We start from the raw sequence: 25,845 nt of genomic DNA, 5'->3' as shown, positions 1-25,845 counted from the left end.
GAGCCACAGCTGTCCTAGGGGGGGAGTGGGGACCACAGACAGAGAGACCCATCCAGTGGAAACCAGAACAACAAAGGATTCCTAGCCACCACCTGGAGACACCTGTCGAGGCAGAGGGAAGAAATACTTTCCCTCTCCTTTCTTCTTGCCCTCCGATTTCCCAGACTCCCACCAGTGCTTCCCATTGGTTGAACCTAGCCCAAATCCAGTTGTTAGCAGAGCTGGGAAATGTAGTTTGCAGGAACAGAGGGAGGGATGGCTCTGAGCACAAGTTACCAGTACCTGGCAATTCTGGTTTTTGAGGTGGTGTGGAGAGGTGGCATTGAGGTAAGGTTCAAAGCATTCATTTTATGGGAGAGGTTGTGTTTGCATGACATTCTCCAAAGGCTCATTCTCCTAGTTTTTCTTACTGGCATTGAGTTACCAATTTATTTTTTTATCCTGCTAGGAAATTTAGTTTATGATTTTTCATGATGGCATATTGTTAGATACCTTTGAAAATTTCCCATGAATAATTTTTTTTTTTTTGGTTAATTTTCAAATGTTAACATCCTTTAAATGTCAGGAAGAATTTTTCTTCTCTGATTAGAACAAATCTTTAAAACCAAAAACAACAGGTGACAGGCTCGATCATTCTATTGGCAGTTAGCTCTGTCAAGGAATTAGAGATGACCTTGCCTCCCCTTTTCCATGTTTTGGAGGTACTGAGAGAGTTCGACTGTCCTTGTAATCAAGCACGGTCTCCAGCTTGGAAACGATGCTTGTGGTTTCTTGGTTCTTTTGTGATTTCTTTGGAGGCTCGCTATGCAGCATGGTTTGTTTTTTGATTGGAATGCAATGCCAGTTTTGAAATCGCATCATAATAATCAATTTGGAAAATTGAACATTAGCCATGGGTAATGTGTGTGCAGTAAAAATAATCTTCATGAGCATAGGAGATGAGCTTGCAGTAAAAAACTTGAAGTTGGTCTGCGTTAAAGTTTTGTCACATCTGGAAGGCATTTGATGTATAAAATTACATAGGTTTGATACCATTCAGGGTTAAGACATATGGATGGAACATTATGCAGAAACTGGTTCTTTTTCATACTCTTTAGACTTCGCTTAGAGATTTTTTAATCATAAGGAGTCCATTTGAATCTCTATTAAAGATAAACGAAGCTAAATGACAAAATGGAAGGAATTTTGAGCACACGGTACATGGCTTTGCACCCCCGTAGTCTCTGTTCCCTTCCGTAAAATGGATACAGCAAGCGACATATGTCTCATCATTTTTTTCTCATTTCCCGAATAACCATAGTAATGAACAGTGGATTCCATGGTAGGCTTCTATTATAGCAGGGTCTTTATTATTCTTGGTTAACATTACCTGTATTTTTCACTTTCCTTTTACAATGGCATTTGAAAGAACAATGCCACGTAGGATTATAACAAATCTTCATACCTGTCTTGGGTTCTAAACTTTTCAGAGTTCTTTGAAACTATTCCACTTATTCGAATAACCTTGACCTTCCCTTAGAAAAAAGATAGAATCACGTTAGCTGGGGTTTTTTGGTTTGTTTGTATTTTTATCAGTGAAATTGAGTTACACTCCTCCCAGGCACAATTTTAATTTGCAGGGGGAAGTTGCTCTCTCCTCATTCGTTTCCTCATTGTATCCTTTTTTGAAAATGTTCATTCGCATGATGTATTGTTCAAGTAGTCTTATTCCTGGTAAATTAGCTTTTGTCCTGAAAACATGGGGACAGAACTTCTTTGAACCACTTATCAAGGAACTGTTAGGACATTTAATGCCAATCTCAGCCACATCAGCAAGCTTCCTGTTTCATCAAGTGACTTCTCTGACTTTTTTTCCTTCCAATTTTATGATAAAGCTATTTTATAAACAAAAGCAGTACTGAATGTCTGACAAACAAATCTGCCTTATTATGGTAGGAAGTAAGTATATTATTTTTGTCTTACTCTATTGTCCTGCTAATGATCGTGCACCATTGGATTCAACACATACATTTATTTGTATATGAATATGGCATCATGGACTTAAAGAGCCATGATTTAATAATAAAGCAAAGGCTACTCATTCATCATAAATAACCAATACGGTATGTAAAAAGCTCATTCAGTGTCTTTTCTCTAAGCTTATATAATGATTTAAACATAAAAATTTTAACGATTTGGTAAAGTATCTTTTCACCTGGCATAATGGAGAAATGTGTGCAAGGAAAAATTTCCTTTTTAGGAGCTCCCGCTTAGGATCAAATGAGCACCTTTCAAACAAGAATAATGACTTTTGAGTCATTGATTGAACCAATTGCTAAGTTTGTATTTGTGGAGAGGTTCTTTAAAAGTAGAATATGTTGGGATGCCTGGGTGGCTCAGCCGGTTAAGCGTCCGACTTCGGCTCGGGTCATGATCTCGAGGTTCATGGGTTCAAGCCCCACGTCGGGCTCTGCGTTGACAGCATGGAGCCTGCTTGGGATTCTCTCTCCCTCTCTCTCCCTGCCCTGTCCCTACGTATGCTCCCTATCTCTCTCAAAAATAAACATATAAAAAATAAAAGAATATGTGTAGACAATCATCAGGCAAGTAATAGTTATGATTGGCATTACTGGCAATTAATTATAATTTGAGGAAGATGAAAAACATCTTAAGTTATAGCGGCCATCAAGGTCTTGTCCACTGTAAAATAATGGTTGTTTATTCAACAGATGTTGGTTGAGCATCTACTAACATGCCAGGAATCATACTAAGCAGTGAGTAAGATGTGCATGTATCTTGACCCCATGAATTTGATAACATAACAGAAGGGTTGGACACTATTCTATGCCTTTAAAATTTCCTGTGATGTTAGTGTTTTTAAAGGGAGGTATAGAGTGAAAACAGAGGAGGACCAATTAGGTGGGATGTTTTGGGGAGGAGTGAAAGTAAGAAATTAAACCTTAAAATATATTTACAAAAATACGTTAGCCTTGCTCCACAAACACTTGTGCATATTTTCACTGTTGCATGAAGTTATTTTTCCCCCCTCTTATTTATGCTGTAAATGACTAAGGCTAAAAAACTCTCTCCTTTTTTGTGTCCAGTTTTAAATGATTGGGCAACATGAAAACTGATTCAGGCGTGAGTGGTTTGCTCAGGGTCAGAGCACAAGTGGTTGGCAGTTACTGAATGGGACCCAGGATTTCTGACTCTCCAGACAGTTTTGAGAAAGCACATCCTGATCCCCAAAAAGAAAAATCGCCAATGAAATATTAGAAAGTCTTGTATCTGGTTTTAATCTAGATGTACTATATTATATTAAGTTTTGGAGAAATACATGAAACGACATAGCACAAAAGGGCCATGTGTCCACAGCACTATGGCGTATGTAGGATTTGGACTAATCCATGAAGACCCCAGGACAAAATAAAACAGATAAGTAAGTCACTGTGTCAAGCAGTATAACAAGTGCTATTCAGGGCTTTGGAGGTATGAGAGCATTTATTTTTCTCTGCTTTCCTTTTAAGAGAAAAATCTAAGACTAATATGATCATAAACATTGCATTTGGTTTATATTGAAATTCTGCATTGATTTTTCAATTTGCCTCCATAATTACGTTCTTGAGTCTGATGACATTCTGGTTTTCATTTTCAGGTTCATATTTCACCAACATTCTCTTTGCACTACATACCTTACTATAAAATGCAGGTTTCTTGGTTTCCAAGAAAAAAAAAAGTGTATTACATAGAATAGCTGAAATCTACAATGTCTCCCAGATGGGAAAGACAGAACATACATCTCATCTTTTCCTACTGGATCTGGCTGGGCTTTGGAAAGTACTTCATCGTTTTCATGTGGCAAAGCGTATTGGCCAGTTGTTCCTTAAAGTACGCAGTGGCGAGTTCATCTAATATTATGAGATATGGGCAGCATTTATGAAAGATTATAAATCTTACAACTCTCTTCAGAAACTTAAAATACAGCTGGAGATGTTTTGCTTCCAACAAACATGCAATCTTCACAAAATTGGAAAAGAAATGTTTTGCATAAATAATATCTTGGTTTATTTCTCTCTAGTGCAAGAACTATTTTTTTTTTTTAGTCAAAATCATGCCATAAAACTCCTCCCTCCACGACACTAACACCCATGCTCTGTATTTATATTTTCCTGGTGCATTAAAAAAAATTTTTTTTAAGTATGCCAGATTGCTTTGCCTTGTTTTTAAAGATAGAAAACTGGATTTGCTCCCAGGGACTCTTTCCCTAACTAGGCCAGTTTAAAAACTAAACAAGGATTGAGTCAGTTAATTAATTTAAATGAGATTACAAATCAAAAACATATTACGCAATCTTGATTTAATTACCACATTTTATTTACTTAATTGAAAACACACTGTAGAAACTTAGCAATCCTGACAATGATCAGTATGGTATCTTTGCGTTCTATAGGCTGAAGGCTTCGAGGGCAAGAAGTGTGGACGATCCTGGTTGTGACCTTTGGTTCACTCAATCCCTGGATCAGTAAAGAGTCATTGAACTTAATCTTAGGCCAGAAAGGTCAGATACGATTATCCCTGCTTTCATTTGTGAGGTTTTGGTGCTAGTTAATGAAGCAGTGCAAACCTCTGGTCAGAGATATTGGCAGGTTTAACACTTTTTGTGCAGGGGTATTTGTATCCAAACTGGTCAATAGTCTCCTCCTGTGAACAGGTTTAATTTGCTCGCATCTGGTCATGTGATTTTTTTTTTTTTTCTAAAATTTCAGTGGCCTCTGTCTTTCGGCTAATTCCTTGTGGACAAATTTTGGTCCTGAGCCCAAATAAATCCTTAGTTTAATCCTTGAGATATGGTTCTTTAAACCTAATCACCCTGCTAAGCAAAAATGTGGCTCTTAAAAAGAAAGTTTAAAAATGGAGCTAGTGGAATGTGTAAGAATAAGGAATAGAGGATATATTACATATCTCCTCTCTTGTTTTGTATTTTCTTTGGTTAAGTTAATTTATCTGTAAGGACGTTCAGCATAGCAACCTCTTTTAAAACGATGAGCTTTGTTATATTGAACACATAGTTAAAAATCTGTGTTAACCAATAGAAAGGAAGGTCTGAAAGTATGGGCCTTTCGATGGGACATAATATAGATTACAAAGCATGATTTAAGAATATATAGAAAGCCACGTTTCCTGAATATTATTTTGATTCTGCTGGGCGTATTCAGAGAGGTTTGATTTCTCTTCCCACTCAGGACTGGGTTTAGACCAGGGGGTACAGATTCGGCAAGAGCATTTCAAGGACTCCATTAACAAATGCCAGAATTCATGCTTTCTGTGGGTTAACCAAGTTTTGCAGTGAAGTGGATGCCATATAATGGGATGTCCTATTGAGAAGAGAAGAGAGGCAGAAGCAGAAAGACAAGGGAGAGCAGGAGAGACAGAAAATGGGCAGGCATTTCCCTACACATTTACATGCTTATGAGCTACAAGGAAAGCACTTAGTTTTCCTATGTTCTGTGTGTGTGTGTGTGTGTGTGTGTGTGTGTGTGTGTGTGTGATTCTAATAGACATTTACTAGAGGAAAAAGAAAATTTTATCAAATTATAGTTTTGTGTCACCCCAATTGATAAAACAGTCCTCCATTTAAACTGAAGCTGTATCGTGTTTTAACCGTGCTGGAGAAAAAGATGGTGAATTATGGCATCAGAATTGCAATTATATAAAGCAAAGTCACTGTAAATCCTGGGGAAGCAGTCATTGCAGAAAGCAGAGTTGCAAGAGTGAGGCAGTGAGGCATAAGCCTTGAGGCAGAAGAAGCTAGAAGAGGGTGAAGGGGGTTTGCCCTACGAGAATAGTTTTCTCCTCCTCCCCTTTAAAAAGGTGCCTAGTTTTGTCTTACTTTCTCGTGTCCCTGTTATAAAATGCATGCATCTGGATCCCTTCCCTCAGGGTTTTGCTTGTTCCTTACATCTTGACTTTTCTCTTTCGTAAGTGATTTTTTTCTGGCATGTTGTGTATTTGATTTGTAAAAATATACTATTTTAGGGTGCTGGTAATTAATGTTTAGGAGAGAAAGAAGGGGACCATTCTAAGTCTTTAAAAAAAATCTCGTGGTATTCTTTAGTTGACAATGGGCTATTTCTTTACCTGCTTAAAGCAAAAAGAATATGACAAAGGGGCCTTTATCACATGATGACTAATTTTAGTTCTAGCAAGAGGCTATCTGTAGGTTAACAGGTTACGATGTGGGTTTCATTTACTCTTCTGATATCCCTTGATATAAAAGCCATATTGTTATAGAATCATAGAATTTTAGAGCTAGAAAGGACCTGACAAGTTACCTTGTTCCATCCATTCTTTGCACCAAAACAACTGTAAATTCAACTCCCGCCTCCCAAATTTGGTTTTCCTGTTCATAGTGCAGTCGTGGTGTCAGAGTCGAAAATGAATTCCTGAAATGCATTTCATCCGGGAGTAGAAAGAGAGCTAATATATAAAGGTCATTAAAGGCTTCTGGGCTTGCTTCCTGGACCCTCACCAAACATTTCTTCCCTTTGTAGGAGAGCACCAAAAATTACTTTCTCACTCAAAATAGTGTCTCTTGCCTACCCCTCCCATTTCCAAATACTCCTTCAGAACTGAGCCTTAACATCGGGCCAGGAGACCTGGTCCCGGGGAATTGTATACCTAACCCTCCTCCACCTTTTTTTTTTTTTTTTTTTTTGCCACAAAAGTTATATCTATTTGACTTCTACTGTATGTTTCTGCCCTGAGGGACGTGCCTAGTCTTTCTTCTTTGCACACTTCATAGTTTACACGCCTGTTGTTTTTTGCTCATTTGCTCAGCCAAATGTCGAGCCCTACATCACTGTGTATCAAAGATTAGGGCTGTAGGGCTAAGTAGGTCAGCATCCGGGCCTTCATGTATTTTAGAATCTAAAAGGGATGTCCTCAATATGGAGGACTTGGGGGAGGAAAAAAAAGGGGGGGTGGAAGGTGAAGGCTTGGAAGCATCCAGTGTAAGTGACCCATGGGGGGAGCAGAAGGCCAAAAGAGGACCGAGGGGTTGGTAAGGACCAGAAGGTACCTGGAATGGCCTACTGAAACATTTGGAGAGTTTCCTGTGAGTATTTGGAGTACCTGTAAAGGTTTTAGCTGTGAAGTAGCTTAATCAGTTTGGGGTTTTAAAGAGATCACCTTGGTAGTAGAATAAGGTACTAGAAAGATATGAGATCCGATCTGTTCATCTTTGAAGACCCTGTCCCTGAGGTCCCTCCCCTCTGATATCTTTATGACACACCCTCGCTCATCCTTCCTAGGAAGAACCAACTGTTTGCTGATCTTGATATATATTCGTTAATAATACCTATCATGGTGTATTATATTTTATTTGTACATTGTTTCCTCTTTGGGAAGAGTCTGAGCTCTAGAAAGCGTACAATATATGTGCTTCTTGTTGGAACAGTATTTTAAAGGGCATTATTATACATTAAATGGAAATTTAATAAGCGTGTATTGAGAACTTACTATGTCCCAGACATCAGCAGCTGGACTACCAAAGGTGTCCCGTGAATCTTTCTGAATCACATCTAATTGATGCTTACAGTAGTGACCTTCAAAAAATTTTCAGTTTTGATGATCTGCCCCCATCAGGTAATTGAGCTCATCAACCTCAGAAAGTTAGTACTCAATAACAAACATGGAACAGGTTATTATTTGTTTATTATCTTATATATTTAACAAACCTTTTATTGGCCTTCCAGTAGATTATTAGTAAAACTTGAGATTTAGAGTTGTCCAATCTTTTGAAAGCATCAATCAGTGTATAGATTTTAATTATGTCTAACTTAGAATAGCTAAGGGTTTTTTAAATTTATGAAAAAGATTTTGAATGTATTGGTAAATGGTGGGAAGGAGGAGGAAAGTTAGGGGTAAGGTAAAGTTCCCAGAAACATTTAATCTGCTGAAAGATCCCTTGGCTGTGCATGATTTTAAGATTGTATAATACCCACTCAAGGGGTAGTGTGTCTGAATGGGTGGCCCATGGAGAGAACATATGTTTCAAGAGTTGCCATGTAACTTTGGACAAATCATTTAGGTCACTTACATATCCCAGGATCTTCCTTAAAATCAGGCCATTAGGGAAACTGGCCCCTGTTTAGGTAAAGTTTAGATAGTAGAAGAACCATAAAAGGCTGACTGCTTTTTAAAAGGGAATGGGGGGCGCCTGGGTGGCGCAGTCGGTTAAGCATCCGACTTCAGCCAGGTCATGATCTCGCGGTCCGTGAGTTCGAGCCCCGCGTCAGGCTCTGGGCTGATGGCTCAGAGCCTGGAGCCTGTTTCCGATTCTGTGTCTCCCTCTCTCTCTGCCCCTCCCCCGTTCATGCTCTGTCTCTGTCCCAAAAATAAATAAACGTTGAAAAAAAAAATTTAAAAGGGAATGGAACAAAAGAATGGAAGAAAAGTTGGAAAGGGTCATTTGGAGATGTGAACCTTTTCTTATTTCTGGGGGAGGAAGAATAGGTTGAGTTTATAAAGTAATTTAGGGGATGCCTGTGTAGCTCAGTCACTTGGGAGTCCATCCGACTGTTGATTTCGGGCCAGGTCATGATCTCATGGTCCATGGGATCAAGCCCCGCATTGGCTCTGCACTGACAGTGTGGAGCCTGTTTGGGATTCTCTCTCTCTCCCTCTCTGCCTCTCCCCCCTCACAAATAATTAAATGGACTTAAAAAGAAAGTAGTGATCTAGAAATGGATTCATTAACTATTTTCTTCCAAAAAGAAGATATATGTTTATTTATACTTTTAAAACATAGAGAATGGGCTAAAAGAGATTTTTGTAAGCATGCAATACAAACTATTTCAGTTGTACATTATGTCCGGTGAAGTCAGAAAGAGACAAAGAAACGTAGAAGGTCTAGATTAAGATCAAGGAAGAGAAAATAAAATGTGGAGGGTATGATGGAGGACTGGTTTAGGTCTCCTGCCTGCAAGGTCTGTTCCCCTCTCTTGTTTTCCACTGCATCCAAATTGATCCTGGATTCAAGACCCAATGTGCTGGGCAACTTACAACCCTTATTCTTATCAGTCTTGCTCTCCAAAGACTTCAGTCTTCTGGAAGGCAGTCTTCATCAGGTGGCTGGTATTTACTGCCTTTTGAGTGTGACAGCTCCTGAGAGTCTTGTGATGGTAGTGCCTGCCTCTCTTGAGAAGAGAGGGGGGCTATAGCATTTACATGGGAATTCTCAGTGGGCACACACTCTTGTGGGATTGAGCCCCACATCAGGCTCTGTGCTGATGGTGTGGAGCCTGCTTGAGATTCTCTCTCTCGCTTTCTGTCTGTCTCCCCACCCCAGCTCATCCTCTCTTTCTCTCTCTCAAAATTAAAAAAAAAAGGAATATTAATCATTTTTTTTAATGTGACCTCTGTGTTTACTATCTTTCATTTACTGATTGTATAAAATGTGCCTGGCCAGGGCTTGATGGTTTATATAATAAAAGCTTTGCAACAGCTCTATGAGGTAGATAGTACAACAGTTTTAAATATCAGGCCCACAGGGCTCCAAGAGTGAAGTAATTTTGCACAAAAATCCCACTACTAGTGAGGAACAGAACTAGAATTCATAATAACATATTAAGAACACACACACACACACACACACACACACACACACACACACACAGAGGACTTGATGATGGAGGTGGTTGAGTAAAACCTTTGGGTGTAGAGTAATGTGACCTGGGTGGTGAATTGGAAGGGTTTTAGATGTGGTCTGAATAATTCCTTCTCTGAAGCTAACCACAATAACAGTTCTTTTTGGTTTCTCTGCCAACTGTGACTTTCGGGTTATTTCCTTTTCCAGCAGTTGGAATTAAGTGACCAGTATAAGGTGCCGTGAGAGTTAAGAGTAGATTATAGCCTTAGAATTTACAGTCTGAAAAGTAAATGTTCACTGGCTCACTCCCTGAGGGGCCCTCTTCTATGTTTTGGGATCCAGTATATGCTATTTTCCTTCATGAGAAGGCACAGACTTTGGAATATGAGGGAAAGTCTTCCATTGTGTGCCAGTAAATGCCAGATCATTTTAGAAAGTGGAATTCTTATGAAAAGCAAGTGTGTGACTCAAATTTAGTGTCTTCTTCAGTTTTCCCTCAAATACTTGTGGTGTTTTTAGTAATAATATTATTTTCAAATGAAGAAGTTGGTGTGCATTTGTTGGAAATGGGGGAAAGGGTAATTTGCAGCAGAAAAGAATAGGGTTTCCCAAGTGGGATGTTGTGGTAAAAGGGGTTGCCATTGTTCTAGCTGAATACTTTCTTGGGAGTAGAAGAGACCTCCATTCTTTAATTGACCTAAGTTTTAGTAGCCAGATGTTGGGAAAGAGTTTTGTGGTGCCATTTTGAAATTGATTTAAGGAAACATGCTAAGGCTCACAGAGAGTCGACAACTCCTGTTCCCTGAGGACAACCTCAACTGACCTCATGTTGTGTCATCAGGAAGGTGGCATTAGCCACCTTGAGGGATGCATGTTTAGACCTCCATAAACGTGAAGTCATTTTAGAAGGAAAAAGAAAATACGAAGAATCTCTGGTCAGTGGGTATGTTAATAATAATAAGTAGGGACTTCTCAAAATGTTAGAGTCACTTGAGAAATTAAACTGGAATGTACTATCGATATTGAAGGACATTTGTCAGAAGAACTCAAGGCAGAAATAGCTGAAGCCGTAGCAAAATAATGTCATTTATCATTTTTATGTAACTATCATACTCCATGCCTGGAAACTGGCCAATATTATACCATCTTTTATAGGAATGTAGAAAGAGAAAGATTGATCTTCTAAGTTATAAGTCACTGAGTCTTGCCTCCCTTCCAGAAAAAGCCAGAGTATTCATGAGAGATTAGAGACAAGCATTGTAGAGAATACCCAACTCTGTGCCTGTCAGCAGGAGACACTAGCTGAAACTCAGACTGCAGGAGTAACCCTTACCAGTTTCTTTACTTCCATTTTGGGAAATCAGAAATGAATTGGAAGATAATGTGGGAATCCATAAATATATTTGCTAAGATTTCACAAAAACTATCCTAGGGGAAAAAAAAAAGATGAAGGAAAATGGATGAAGAGGTAGTCTTCTGATCTCAGCATTAAATCTGGTGAGCAGGCATGAGGCAAAGCACAAAAATAAATCACCAAGTTTTATACGGTAAGAAGCTAACAGGATGCCCTTGCATTTAGTAATAGAAGCAGCGATTGCTGTATGTTAATTGCTTACACGGAAGAGCAGAATAACCCTGCTGAAAAAAACCAAACAAAACAGTGTAAGATTTTTCTGCTTAAACGAGACTGGATTCCTATCTTGGCTTAGGTACCATGGCAGGATTTCAGGGAAGAGACTTATCTAGGGCCACCTATCAAATTTTGTGGGCATGCACTATCCAGTTCAAAACTGCCTTCTCTAGGCAGGCAAGCAAGGCGGCTGAATCTGAGCCTGTCATTCCTCTGGCATTTACCGAAAGCCCAGTGCATTCACAGCCACGAGCAGCACCCCCGCGCACTGAGGGAGACACAAAAGGAGTAGACAGAATCTCTGCTTCTGCCTTGGAGCATGCAATTTAGTTGGGGAGACAAAACTTAAATACTAGAACCAATAAAGGAAGATTACAAAGCAACCTGCAAGTAAGTGTATAATAACATGGGGCCAAATGACACAGATAAATGCAGAGGGGACACGGAGGAAAGAGGAGTGAGCAAAACACAACAGTGTTAGATTAGCTAGGAAGGGCGTGTTGCCTAACTGTAGTATTGCCTCCACGTTGCTTTCCCTACAGAAAGCATCAATGGAGAATAACGTGGGATAGGAAATTCAGATATACTACATTGATCTTTTTCTCCTTATCTGCAGAGTCTGTCTATCACAGATGGAAATTAAATTGATCCAACAATTTGCTCTCCACAAAGCTCTGTTAGTTTCTACCTAGTAATTTATGCTTTTCTTGGGTGTTTGCAAATCGATTGCTATTATGGGATGCAGGCAAATCTGGGCCTGGATCCAGTAGGTTGGGAGATTATGGGAGTGGATATGTGTGTATGCACATGAAATCCTGGAAAAACAGACTCTCGTTTCTATCTATTATACTCATGGAATAAAAACATTTTCAGGTTCTTAAAAGCATGTTTAATTACACTCAGGTTGCATTTTTAGGGAATGTATCTGCTTTAGTTCATATGGCTACTGACAGGCCCAACCTTCAAACCACCTTCAGCAGCTTTGTGGCCAGACCTTTTGTTTCCAGAAAGCCTTGCTCCGTCCTGAGAAGATGATAGGTCTCTACTCACTACCCCCCCGCCCCCGTTTGACATAAAAATATGTATGGACATTCATCTAGCTTGATAAATAAAATGTTACCGCTTGAAAGGCTTGGGAAAGTATACTTTATTTCAACACTCAGCTTCATTGTTGGGCCTTAAATTTTTTCTTTAAAGTCCGTTTGAGGATTGTGAAATTCTTTCAGAACAAATTAAAAAGAAAACATTTTCTGTGATTTCTTTACAGATTCTGGACAATCAGGAAGTCCAAGCCACAATGATCCTGCCAAGAATCCTCCAGGTAAATATGTGTTCCAGGACGTTTGCAATCTAACATTGTTGGAGAACAAAGGTACCACTGTATTGATAAACACCCCATCATTGGTCAGCTGCCTCTTTTGTTCTGGTAGGCAGGTATGATCAGGATGCGAGGTGATTCTGTTTGGGCCCTTCACAGTGGCGAATTCTTCTATACGGGCGTCATCAGTCTTAACCGAATCACCGTTTTAATTTTTGTCGGTGTTTCTGGAAAAATGAACACGCACGTATTTTAGTTGTGCATTGTTCAGGTGCTAAACGTCATTGCTGCTTAAAAAGCCAAAAAACCCTCTTAATCATCCTTTTAAAATGCACCAGAAAAAGTAAAAATTTCCATACTCTTATTATAGTTTATCAACCGTCATTACTTTAAAAGGAGGGGTGTGGTCGTGGTTGGGTATGTTTTCAGGGAAGGGTTCTTTTGCGAGCGAGTTTTTCTTCCATAAGGTTTTTATTGGATTCCAAGAATCAGGGAATAATGAAAGTCGGACTTTTCCTTTAGTATAATACATGCCAAATACCCTCTTTATTTTCAGAAGTTGTTCCAGATCTGAAAATGGGCTTTTATAACTTGGCGCTCTTCATAGTTTTGTTGTTCCTAAATCTGAACATACAGAATTTGACATTGATTTGGGAGAGGTTTTTTTTTTTTTTTCCCCCCTCAGGACGTAAAACTTGTCAAAGCAGGGTTTCTAATATTTCGTTATCATAAGGATTTTGATTATATCTGTAACTTTGGTAAAAGAGTGCTCTAGGAATAACAAAAACAAAACAAAACAAACAAAACAATCCACACTCACCACACGTGCCCTCTACTTCCCAAAATAATCTGATCTGTTTTTTTTTTTTTTCCATTGAAAATAAACCAAAACGTTTATGAAAGGTAATAATAAAAGTTTCCTCAGGGAGAATTAGCGTCAGGTCCTTAATTATTCGATCTCCCTTGTCCTAATGCTTTGCTAATATGAGGTGGAAATACCTGAAGAATCCCCAACGTGTAAGAAAATATGTCAGGCCAGTCTTGTTTTAAAATGATGTTGGAAAGGTACAGTAGGTAAATACGCAAGGAGAAGTGTGAGGTCCAAACAATATATTTTTTATTTCTGAGTCTTGCCTGTACTTTGTTCTTTATTTTTATCTTAGAAAAAATATATTTTTCCAACTACATCTTAACCTGTGCGGTATTATACAAAACCTTACTGTTGGACAGAAATGACATATAATTCAAAGGTAAAAAAGTCCTAATTAAATGTAAGTTGAAAAATGTACCCTAAGTTGAATTTCCTCCACTTTTTAAAGTCAGAATCCTTCAAAATTCCTACAGATCAATAACAAAACAGGCAAAAATCACAACAGTTTTAAATGTAATTTCCAGTTAAATGTATTATTTTATTTTTTGGGTTGGTGGGAGATTAGAACCGAAAAGGCAGACTATTTTGAATCTAATAAATTTTGTCAGAAATTTTCTGAAGTTGAGAAAATTTCATTAGCTTATAATGTCTTTAACTCTCCTAAAATTTCTTCTTTTCAGCTGAGTAATATTTTCTCTGCATAGCACGATAACCCAAAGTGAATTGTGTCCAAACATTTTGTAAAAGCTTCCTCACTCATTTTACAAAGAATGGGGTGGGGGAGGGTTAATAGAAGAAAAGTGGATAAGTAATGTAAGTCAGTCAGACTAAACAAAGGATATGTTCTTTGCATTTGAAATTGATAAAGCTGTTATTGTTTGAAATTCATTTCTGAACATGTACAGAAAGAACTACCCTCACTTAAAAACGTTCTGTACTTAAGCTGAATAGTTGTTGAATTGTTATATAATGTCAGAATTTGATTTTTCAATATTTGTCAAGAAGCTTGGTTAAATTTTTTTTTTTGCTACCTTCAGCATAGCACATCTCTTAAATCATCTGTTTGCATATAATATGACAAACAGAAGTAATCAAGGTAGGGCACCTCTAATTTTTTTCCCTGTTAAATTTTCTTTGGAACTCAAACCTTTTTGAGAACGATGTCTTAAAATTGGGATGTTGTAGATCATACTATGATTAGTTGGATGTTGTATATACTTAAATGGCACATCAATTACCGGTTTCTCAGGTAGAATATAATAAAACATATATGACACCCAAATAAAATAAAATAAAATTTGATTTTTCTTTAATGATTCGGAAACATTCCATCATTTTAACATACATTGTGTATCATTGCATTAGGCACCTGATCACGGAGATTATTACGGAATCTGGTTTGAGGAAAGTAAGAGTTTGTTCTGGAATGCCTTGCAATAAATCAAGCCACTAGGAATATAGAATGGTTTCTAATCTGAAATGTGAAAAACCTGAACTTACTAAGGTTTTGTTTTCAGTCAATTAGGATAAACTATACATATTATTGAAAGCTCTTTTCATTAAGTATAAGCATGTTTGGTATTTTAGAGCCTAATTTATCTTTAGGAGGCTTTTTCTTCGGCTGAAATGTGAAATCTGCAAAGTTTCAGATGCAGGATCTCAAAAAGGCACAATGCATTCATGGGAAAATTCAGTCTATGACCATAAACAATGAAACAATCACTTTGCTGCTTGTGTTGTTATAACAAAGAGAAGCTAGCTAAACTTTGGAAAAAGGTCTCTTTGAGGGCTAACACTTTTCCTACAACCGGTCCTTTTAGTTGGGGGGTGTGTAAACCATGCGGCAGCCACCGTCTCCTTCTCAACAGCTTGGGAAGAGATGGCGAAAATTCAAGTCCTTTTGGAGGTGGAAGCTCTGTGAAATCTGTTCCCCACGGGAGACGTGAAGGTGGAATCCCAATCAGTCATGCATGTGTCTGCGCACAAATCGAACCCCCCTCTAGCTTGGCTTTTCTCCAGCATCAGACATGACTGTCTGACACGGAGACCACTTCCCTGCTGATTCAGAAGAACTTCTGAAGGGTGACCTTGAAGCTCTTCAAACTAGTCTGGATGTCTTCATATAGGCCTTTAATTTTTTAACTTGTGCTTCTTGTTTGGGTTTAGAACTTAGTGAGGAAACTGAGCATAAGCAAACAAAAGCAGCACATTTTTGGAAGGAGGGATATTTGATATTTGTTATTTTTAAAAGCATATTTGCAGGGGCTTATTTTTATTACTTAAACATTAAATTTTTTTTTAAATTTTTTTTTAACGTTTATTTATTTTTGAGACAGAGAGAGACAGAGCATGAATGGGGGAGGGGCAGAGAGAGAGGGAGACACAGAATGGGAAGCAGGCTCCAGGCTCTGAGCCATCAGCCCAGAGCCCGACGCGGGGCTCGAACTCACGGACCGCGAGATCGTGACCTGAGCCGAAGTCGGCCGCTTAACCGACTGAGCCACCCAGGCGCCCCTAAATTTTTTTTTAATGTTTATTTTTGAGACAGAGAGGGAGACAGACAGAGTGTGAGTGGGGGAGGGGCAGAGAGACAGGGAGACACAGAATCGGCTCCCAGCTGTCAGCACAGAGCCAAACGCAGGGCTCGAACCCATGCACCGTGAGATCGTGTCTTGAGCCAAGGACACTTAACCTACCGAGCCACTATTTTTTTTACTTTAAAAAGCCGTTAAGCAGTTTATTGCATTTCCTTATACTATCTGTGGTTTAGTATTTTGTTTTTATTCTTCGTTACATGGTGGGATGGGCACCATAATCTTTTCAGGGCTAAGGTGCTCTAAAATTCTGGTGGTGTCCAAGGATATGACATTGTTATTTTAGTCAAGAAGCACTAGACCACTTATTTATTTATTTATTTTTTTGTGATACACATTTTCTTTGTTTATGATGGGGTCGGAAGTAATATGTTTATATTTAGTTACTTCTTTTTGAACATTAAATTAATCCCTTCTAAGCCATGGAACTCTGCATCATCTCTCAACATAGCAAATAACTGTTTGGCCCAAAGGAGAGTAAACCACTAATTTAGGGACTTAGACGCTGTCCTAATTTTCTTTGTGATAATTAAAATCTCCATTGTCACTTTCACGAAATATGTGATTGAATGGCTATCTTTTGAAATTAGCTTTGACTTAACCCTGTTGTTCTGTGTCTTAACATTCCCTGAGCTGCGATCTTTTAGATACCCCAATCTCAGTCACTTGCCTAATGCCCGAATAGTTAATAGCCAAGAAAAACAAGGCAATCTGGAAATTGGATTTTGCCTCTAAGTCAGCTAGTCGCTGACACCTCATTTTGGAATTTAGGAAGTCTGTAGTTATGTGGGGAGCTAGCTCTCTCTTGGCTGGAAATACAACAAAGAAATACTGGATCTTAGGGCCATTTTTGCAAATACTACGATGAAAACTTACGAAGCGCTCGAAGTATCATTAACCAGAGCCTTCTCAACTGGAATGACATGGCCTTATGTTACTTTTCTTTTTTGAACATCTTATAGGGTGCTTGTGCTATTTTGTCTGTTGATTGTCTGCATGTACTCTGGCCAAACCTCTGGAAATCATTAAGATCATATATTGGGTGAATGTCAAATAAACTACTTTATATCCTCTCTGGAACAAGGATGGAACTAGATAAACAATTGAATACATTAAACAAGGAGTATCTATTAACTATAGCAATATTCTCATCTGACATTTAAGAAATTCTTTATTATGTATATAAATATATAATATAATATAAATTTAATTAATTTGAAATGTAGAAATCTATATAATAAATATATTCCACATATCAGAGAGAGCATATGGTATCTTTTACTGTCTGATTTCTTTCACTTAGGATAATGCCCTTGAGATCCATGTTTTTGCAATTGGCAAGATTACTTACTTTTTTATGGTTGAATAATATTTCATATATATATTCCATATATATATACACGTATATATACGTATATATAAGTATATATATACATATATATATATACTTACATATACGTATATATATATATACACACACACACACACACCACATATTCTTTATCCATTAATCCATAGATGGAAACTTAAGTTATTTTCACATTTTGGTTATTGTAAGTAATGCTGCAGTGAACATGGGGATATATCTTTTTGAATTATTGTTTTCGTTTTTGAAAATAAAAACCCAGAAGTGGAATTGCTGATCATGTAGAGTTATATTTTTAGTTTTTTGAGGAGTGTCCATACTTTTTTCCATAGTGATTGCACCGATTTACATTCCCACTAACAGTGCAGTGGGCTCCCTTTTCTCCATAGTCTTGCCTACACTTGTTATTTCTAGTCTTTCGGGTAATATCCATTCTAACAGGTGTGAGGTAATAAATATCTCATTTATTGAGGTTTTGGTTTGTATTGTCCTCATTATTAATAATGTAGAGTGTAGAGTATTTATTCATGTACCTGTTGGCCATCTGTGGGTCTTTTTTTGGAAAATGTCTATTTAGGTCCTCTGCTCATTTTTTAAATCAGAATTTTTTTTTTTTTGCTCTTGAGTTGTATGAATTCTTCATATATTTTGGATATTAGCTGCTTATCACATATATGATTTGCAAATATTTCTCCTGATTAATAGGTTGCATTTTTTTTTCTGTTAATGGTCTTTTTTCCTATACAGAAACTTTTTTGACTGATGTAATCCCTCTTGTCTATTTTTGCTTTTATTGCTTTTGCTTTTGGTGTCAGATTCAAAAAATCATTGCCAAGACTGATGTCAGAGAGCTTACTGCCTATGTTTTCTTCTAAAAGTTTTACAGTTTCAAGCATTACATTCGAGTCTTTATTTTGAGTTAATTTTGTGTGTACAGAAGAAATAGTGGTCCAGTTTCATTCTTTTGCATGTGATGGTGCAATTGTCCCAACACTGTTTATTGGAAAGACTGTCCTTTCCCCATTGTATATTCTTGGCTCCTTTGTCATAAATGAACTGAGTGTATATGTAGGAGTTTATTTCTAGGCTCTCTGTTCTGTTCCATTGATCAGTGCGTGTGATTTTGTACCAATACCACACTTTTTTTTTTTTAAGTTTATTTATTTTTGAGACAGAGAGAGAGCATGAACGGGGGAGGGGCAGAGAGAGAGGGAGACACAGAATCGGAAGCAGGCTCCAGGCTCCGAGCCATCAGCCCAGAGCCCGACGCGGGGCTGGAACTCATGGACCGTGAGACCGTGATCTGAGCTGAAGTCGGACGCTTAACCGACTGAGCCACACAGGCGCCCCGACACACTTTTTATTGCTATAGCTTTATAATACAGTTTGAAGTCAAGGAGTGTGATGCCTCTAGCTTCGTTCTTTCTCAAGATTGTTTTCGCTTTTTGGAATCTTTTATGGTTCCATACAACTCTTCGGACTGCTTGTTCTATTTCTGTGAAAATTGCCTTTGGAATTTTGATAGTGATCGCATTGAATCTGTAGATTCCTTTGGGTAGTATGAACATGTTAACAATATGAATTCTTCCAGTCTGTGAGCATGGAATATTTTGCCATTCATTTTTACTTCATCTATGTCTTTCATTGATGTCTTTTAGTTTCCAATATACAAGTCTTTCACCTCCTTGGTTAAATATATTCCTAGGTATTTTAATTTTTTTTGGATGCAATTGTAAATGGGATGTTTTCTTAATTTCTCTTTCTGATAGTTCACTATTAATATGTGGAAATGCAACAGACTTTGAGTATTGATGTTTTATCCTGCAACTTTACCAAATTTGTTTGTTCTAACAGGTTTTTTTTTTTTAGGTTTGTTTATTTATTTTTAGAGAGAGAGGCAGAGAGAGGGAGAGACAGAATCCCAAGTGGGGCTTGAACTCATGAACCGTGAGATCATGACCTGAGCCGAGATCATGAATTGGACACTTAACTGACTGAGCCACCCAGTCAGGTTTTATTTAACCTAGTAAATAAAAGTAGTAGAGTGGGCATCCTTGTTTAGATCCTGATCTTAGAGGAAGAGCTTTCAACTTTTCACCGTCAAGTATGATATTATCTGTGTACTTGTCATATATGGCCTTTATTATTTTGAGGTATGTTCCCTCTGTACCTATTTTATTGAAAGTTTTTATCATAAACAGACATTGAATTTTGTCAAATGCTTTTTCTGCATCTATTGAAGTGATTATATAGATTATATAATTTTTATCCTTCATTTTGTTAAAGTGGTGTATCACATCGATTTGCAGATGTTGAACCATTGCTGCATCGCTGGGATAAATCCCACTTGATCATGGTAATGATCTTTTTAATGTAGTGTTGAATTTCGTTTGCTAATATTTTGTTGAGGATTTTGCATCTATGTTCATAGAAATATTTCTTTTCTTTTGGCATCCTTTTCTGGTTTTGGTCTCAGGGTAAAGCTGGCCTCATAAAATGAGTTTGGAGGAGTTCCCTTGTCTTTTATTTGTTTGAGAGGGATTGTGTTAGTTTTTTTTTTTTTTTTTTTTTTTTTTTTGGGCGGGGGGACTGGCAGAATTCTGCTGTGAAGCTGTCTATATAGATGTTTGTTTGTTGGGAGGTTTTTGATGACTTATTCTATCTCCTTACTTGTAATTGATATGTTCAGATTTTCCGTTTCATCGTGGTTCAGTCTTGGTCGGTTGTATGTTTCTAGGAACTTATCCATTGTTTCTAGGTTATTCAGTGTGTTAGCGTGTAATTTTTCATAGTAGTCTCTTTAAGATCCTTTTTATTTGCACCATCAGTTGTTTCATTTATTTCTGCTCTCATTCCTTCTGCTAACTTTGGACTTTGTTCTTCTTTTTTTCTAGTTCTTAAGGTATAAAGTTAGCTTGTTCATTTGAGACATTTCTTGTTTCTTGAGGTGGGCATTTATCACTATGAACTTCCCTTACAGAACTGCTTTTGCTGCACCCCATAAATTTTGGTGTGTTTCATTTCCATTTTCATTTGCCTCAGCGTATTTTTTGATTTCTCTTTTCATGTCCTCTTTGATCCATTATAGTGTATATTAAGTGTATATAAGGATATGCTAATCTTGCATTTAAGAAATTCTCTAAATAATAAAAATTTTGCAGTTGATCTCTCCCCAACTCCATTTTATAGGTACTGAGATAAAAGTCAACAGAGGGTTGTCATGAAACTAATGAAAACCAACCAAATAATTATCGATAAAGCTAGCTCAGCTCTGTAGCTGAAGTTATCATCTGTTGGAATCAGTAGGGCCCATATTTGCTTGACTTCTCACTGATGTCTCCAGAACTTAGAATTTGGGACAAACTTTACTCTCTAATAGTTACAGAAGTAATATAACATTTTTCTTTTTGCATGTGAAGGCACATACATTTTTCATAGGCCCTGAAGGAGCTCATAAAGCATGTTTTGTCTTAGAATATGATGTTCAAAGTCAAAGAAAAGAAAATTTACTTGATTTTTAAAAAAAAAATCATAGCCTATTTACTCCTCAGTAAGTTCAGACCCACCCATTCTCATGTTCTCATTTTATTGTATCCATAAGAATCAAGCATTTTTTTAATAGAGAAAAAGGCACGATTTCATGAAATTTAGAAGTAATTTTAAACTTTGGTATTAGACACTATACAACAGAATATAAACAGGCTTTCTATTCATGGAAGTATAAATAGAAATACAGTGGAAGGATGGTTAACTGTGGTAAGGCTTGACATCGTAGGTAGACCTTTAATGTAATTTTAGAATGAGGTCTTGTACAAGTCAGTGCAAAAATAAAAGGAATTTTTTTTGTAACAGATTTTGTTTCAGAGACGTTTTTCCTTTTTATCCTCTAATTTTTTTCAAGATATCACATTCAGTAAAGTTCTTAAATGTTCAAATTTAGAATAGAATTCAGAGTAAAGGAGTAGAAGATTAGGAATGAGTTTTCTTGGCAAAGTCCTCTTTAAAAAATTTTTTAAAATGTTTATTTATTTTTGAGAAAGAGAGAGACAGAGTGTGATGGCGGGGGGGGGGGGGGGGGGGTTGGTCGCAGAGAGAGACACACACACAGAACCCAAAGCAGGCTCCAGGCTCTGAGATGTCAGCACAGCTCGAACTCAATGAATGTGAGATTATGACCTGAGCTGAAGTCAGACACTTAACCGACTGAGCCACCCAGGAGTCCCTTGGCAAATTACTCTTAAAAAGCCAGAAGGGCACATCGCCCTCAGCTCCTTATTTTTATAGGCTGCATATGGGTGCTTGGGTACAACCCCTACTTTGCAAAAGTTGATCTGTATAGAAGTAGCACCAGGCCCAGCCTCTACAATGGTTTTAGTCTGATCACCTAGTACTACTTTTGGGGGGAAAAGATAATTTAAGAATGTCTTATAAGGTCATGAAAGAAGGAGATATTTCCATGTCTCCCCAATTACCTACCCTGTTGGGCAACAAATAAAATTAATTGAGTGCCCATGGGTTGCTGGATTCAGAATTAAATATTACATTCCAGGGTACAAGGTGTGGGTTGAGTCGGCTTTAAATGGGTAAAGTCTGCCATTGGCCTTGGGGAAGTTGGAAATATACACCGTGCTACACCAAGGACAATAAACATCTGTCTATGGGTGGATTTTTCTGTAACGGATGTTTAATGAGCATCTATTGTATGCGTGGCTCTAGGCTAGATGCTGTGGAAGGTAAAATAGAGAATGGTTTTACAGTGGTTTTGCATTACGAATGGACCTTGCCCTCCCCACACTTTTGTTTTCATAAATACATAAAATTTTATAATTTTAATGCAGACTACTTGAGGAAGAGTCAGTGTGACAACTCCAGTGTCATGGGAGTTCAAAGTTGTGAAATACTGTTTCCAACCATTGTAGGGAGCAAGGTGGAGTGGGAAGAACATGAACTTTGGAATTAAATTTGTCCCCCTGAATCGAGGCTCAATGTTTTACAATGATCATGAGGCCCATGAGGAGCATGAGCCAATCAGCCAACTTCTCTGGAATTCGGCGCAATTCTACCCCCGCCAGTTGTAAGCATCAGATGGGAGAGCATACTTGGCAAGTAACAGGTGTTTGGTACAAGCGAGGGCTTTTCCATGCTCCTTTCTCTTCTAGCTAGGTTCATCAAAAAGACTTCCTACAGGAAGTATCGTGTGATGCGGATCCAAATAGAAATGTGTTGATTTGTTTTACGTAGCATTCTTCTAAAAGCTTGAGATGACATAGACAAAGTTATAGCTCAAGATAAGATACATAAGAAGAGAATGTTAGAGATTATATAAAAGAGGCAAAGAAAGATATTTTCAAGTTTTATGTGGTGTAGAATTGTAGTTTTTAGGTAGTCACTTTTGTTCTAAGGCTTTTGACATCAAAGGAGATGTGGTGTGAAATTTTGTGACACAGTTTCTAGTGGTGATATGAGAAAGGATACAAATGTATCATTAGCGATTGCTTTTCCCTTGGCAACACTTTATATCTTAGTCTTTTGTATTCACGTCCTGCAAATACTTTTCCCACTTGCCTTTTTATAGTGGTCCTACTTTTGGAAGCCGCCAACTTTTCTGTCTCCATTGAAAATTTTCTGTGTCCCTTGCTTTTTCCAGCTTTCTGCATATATCACCTTTCTTCATTCCTGGCAACTTACTTCTTGTTTAAAAAAATGAGTCTTTTGCCCCTCGTTCAGACGCTTCCTTCAAATTAGAGTCCCATATGTCCCTTCTTCCTCATGAAAAGGACTCTAAAATTCCTCCTTAACTTCTCCCACACCTGTGCTTCTGTTTCCACATAAAATGATGCTCATTTAAGCTCATAACTTTTTATGATCCTAGGCCAGTGGTTCTTTTCCGTTCTAGTCCAGCTCCAATGTTCTTGAGCATCTATTCGATCCAGTTGACCATGTTCTACTTAAAACTCCCTTGCTTTTTTTAAAGTTTTATTTTATTATGATAAGAATACTTAATATGAGATTTGCCCTCTTAAGAACTTTTTAAATGAATATAGTTACAGTATTGCACAACAGATCTCTAGAGCTATTATTCATCTTGCTTGACTGAAACTTTAAGCCTGTTGATTAGCAACTCCCCATTTCCCCTTTACCCCAGCCCCGAACAACCACAAATTGACTCGGATTCTGTGATGTTGGCTATTTTAGATACCTCACATAGGTGGAATCGTGAAGCATTTGTTTGTCTGTGACTGGTTTATTTCACTCAGCATGTTGTTTTCAAAGCTCATTCATGTTGTTGCAGATTCCACAATTTCTTTTCTTTTTAAAGGCTGAATAGTATCCCCTTGTATACATACACCATGCTTTCTTTGTACATTCATCTGTCAATGGGCATTTAGGCTCTTTCCACATGTTGGCTATTGAGAAGAGTGCCAATAGTGAACACGGGAAGGCAGGTATCTCTTTAATATCTTGGTTTTAGTTCTTTTGGATAAATACCTAAGAGTGAGATTGCTGGATCATACGGTAGTATTACTTTTAGTTTTTTGAGGAACCGCCATACTTTCCTCCCATAGTGGCCGCACCATTTTGCATTCTCAGCAACAGAGTGCAAGGGTTTGGACTTGCCCACATTTTCCGAAACACTTGTTGCCTTTTGTTTACTTGACAACAGCCATCCTGATAGGTGTGACGTGATATCGCGTTGTGATTTTTATTTGCATTTCCTGAGCCTTTTTCAGATGCCAGCTGGCCATCCATGTGTGTATCTTCTCTGCAGAGACCCCGCTCAAATCCTTAGCCCATTTTTAAGTCACGTTAGTAGTTGTTTTTGTTCTGCTTTGCTACTAAGTTGTAGGAATTTCTTTTCTAGCTCCTTCTCAGATACGTGGTTTGCAACTGTGTTCTCACATCCCATTGGTCACAGTAACAGCCTGTTAAGTGTTTTCCTTTGCTGGGCAGAAGCTCTAGTTTGATACAGTTTCACCTGCTTTCTGCTTTTGTTGCCTGTGCTTTTGAAAACAGGGCCTTTTCCTAGTAACCCGGGAACCATTATGTTTCCTTCCAGTTGCTTCTTCCCTTTACTTAACCAGACTTTTATCTTTAGTTCTCCATGTGTTTGCAGACCCCCCCCCCCCCCCCCCCCCACCGCCGTGACTTCAAGGTCACTTACCTTTTGTTATTCTCAGATATGCACCTTTGGAACAGATCTCTCTCCGGATGTTTCATGTGCCCAACTACTTTTTGGACACGGTTCCCTATACGTCCCATGGGCAGCTCAAAATTTAACATTCCCAAAATTCGATTCACTGTCTTCTCTACCAGATTTGAGTTTTCCTCTGTGTGAGATAGCTTGGAGCTATCTCTTGGTTAGATAGCCCATGAGTCTTGTCTGGGGAACCCTGTTCTGACAGCACAGAGCCTGATATGGGGCTTGATCCCAGGAACCGTGAGATCATGACCTTATAAAAGGCAAAACTTACTACAGTTGAGTTGGAGTGAGTGTCGGGGATGGTTGGTGGTGTGTGGCAGGGAAGTTTTTATTCAACTCTGAAAGACTTGAACATACAGAGATTGGGAAGTGAGGGAGAGAGGATGTTTGCGCTTCAGTCGGAGAATAGCGTGAGCAAACACCCTAAGCAAAGGAAGAGTAGGATTTGTATGAGAAACCGTGGGCTATTGAATTTTTCAGGAGTGAAGAATGTAAGTGGAGGAATCAGAGATAATTTATACTTGTTTCTGTCTCAGGAGATCTTTTCCGTGTCCCCAAGCTGTCAGGATGCCTTTGCTCTGCCTTGTCACAGTATCTTCGTGCTTATTTCCATGATGGCCATACAACTAGAATAATGACTCAAAAGGCTGATGGGGCAAGAGTTTTTAGTTTTTTTTTTCAACGTTTATTTATTTTTGGGACAGAGAGAGACAGAGCATGAACGGGGGAGGGGCAGAGAGACAGGGAGACACAGAATCGGAAACAGGCTCCAGGCTCTGAGCCATCAGCCCAGAGCCCGACGCGGGGCTCGAACTCCCGGACCGCGAGATCGTGACCTGGCTGAAGTCGGACGCTTAACCGACTGCGCCACCCAGGCGCCCCAAGAGTTTTTAAACTGGAGGTTATACTTTGAAATCATGCTATTTATTTTTTTTTATAGTTAATATTCATTTAGATTCACCCATCTATTTATTCTTTCTCATGCTCTTGATTTCTTCTTGTACAATTAACCTTCCATCTGGGATCATTTTCCTTTTCCTTGAAGAATTCCATTAAATATCTCTATAGTAGCAACAAATTTCTCTCGGTTTTTGCTTGTCTGAAAGCATTTTCAGGGGCGCCCGAGTGGCTCAGTTGGTTGAGCGTCCAACTTCGGCTCGGGTCACGATCTCGAAGTTGACGAGTTCAAGCCCTGCGTCGGGGCTCTGTGCTGACAGGTCAGAGCCTGGAGCCTGCT

General features: G+C 38.3%; 1 protein-coding gene across 11 annotated transcripts in view; it reads left to right on the top strand.

Annotated features, from left to right (window-relative positions):
- NFIB (nuclear factor I B) overlaps positions 1-25,845 on the top strand; it is a 456,253-nt gene that overhangs the window by 336,269 nt on the left and 94,139 nt on the right. For all 11 annotated transcript variants that reach the window (XM_019815963.3, XM_019815964.3, XM_019815966.3 and 8 more), the window contains exon 3: positions 12,526-12,579. In XM_019815963.3, the coding sequence (XP_019671522.1) occupies positions 12,526-12,579 (54 nt within the window). The remainder of the gene's footprint in view (positions 1-12,525; positions 12,580-25,845) is intronic.

This window comes from Felis catus, chromosome D4, assembly GCF_018350175.1.
Source record: "Felis catus isolate Fca126 chromosome D4, F.catus_Fca126_mat1.0, whole genome shotgun sequence".
NCBI lineage: Eukaryota > Metazoa > Chordata > Mammalia > Carnivora > Felidae > Felis > Felis catus.
Note: the sequence above shows the minus strand (reverse complement) of the source record. Positions and strands in the feature narration are given on the sequence as shown.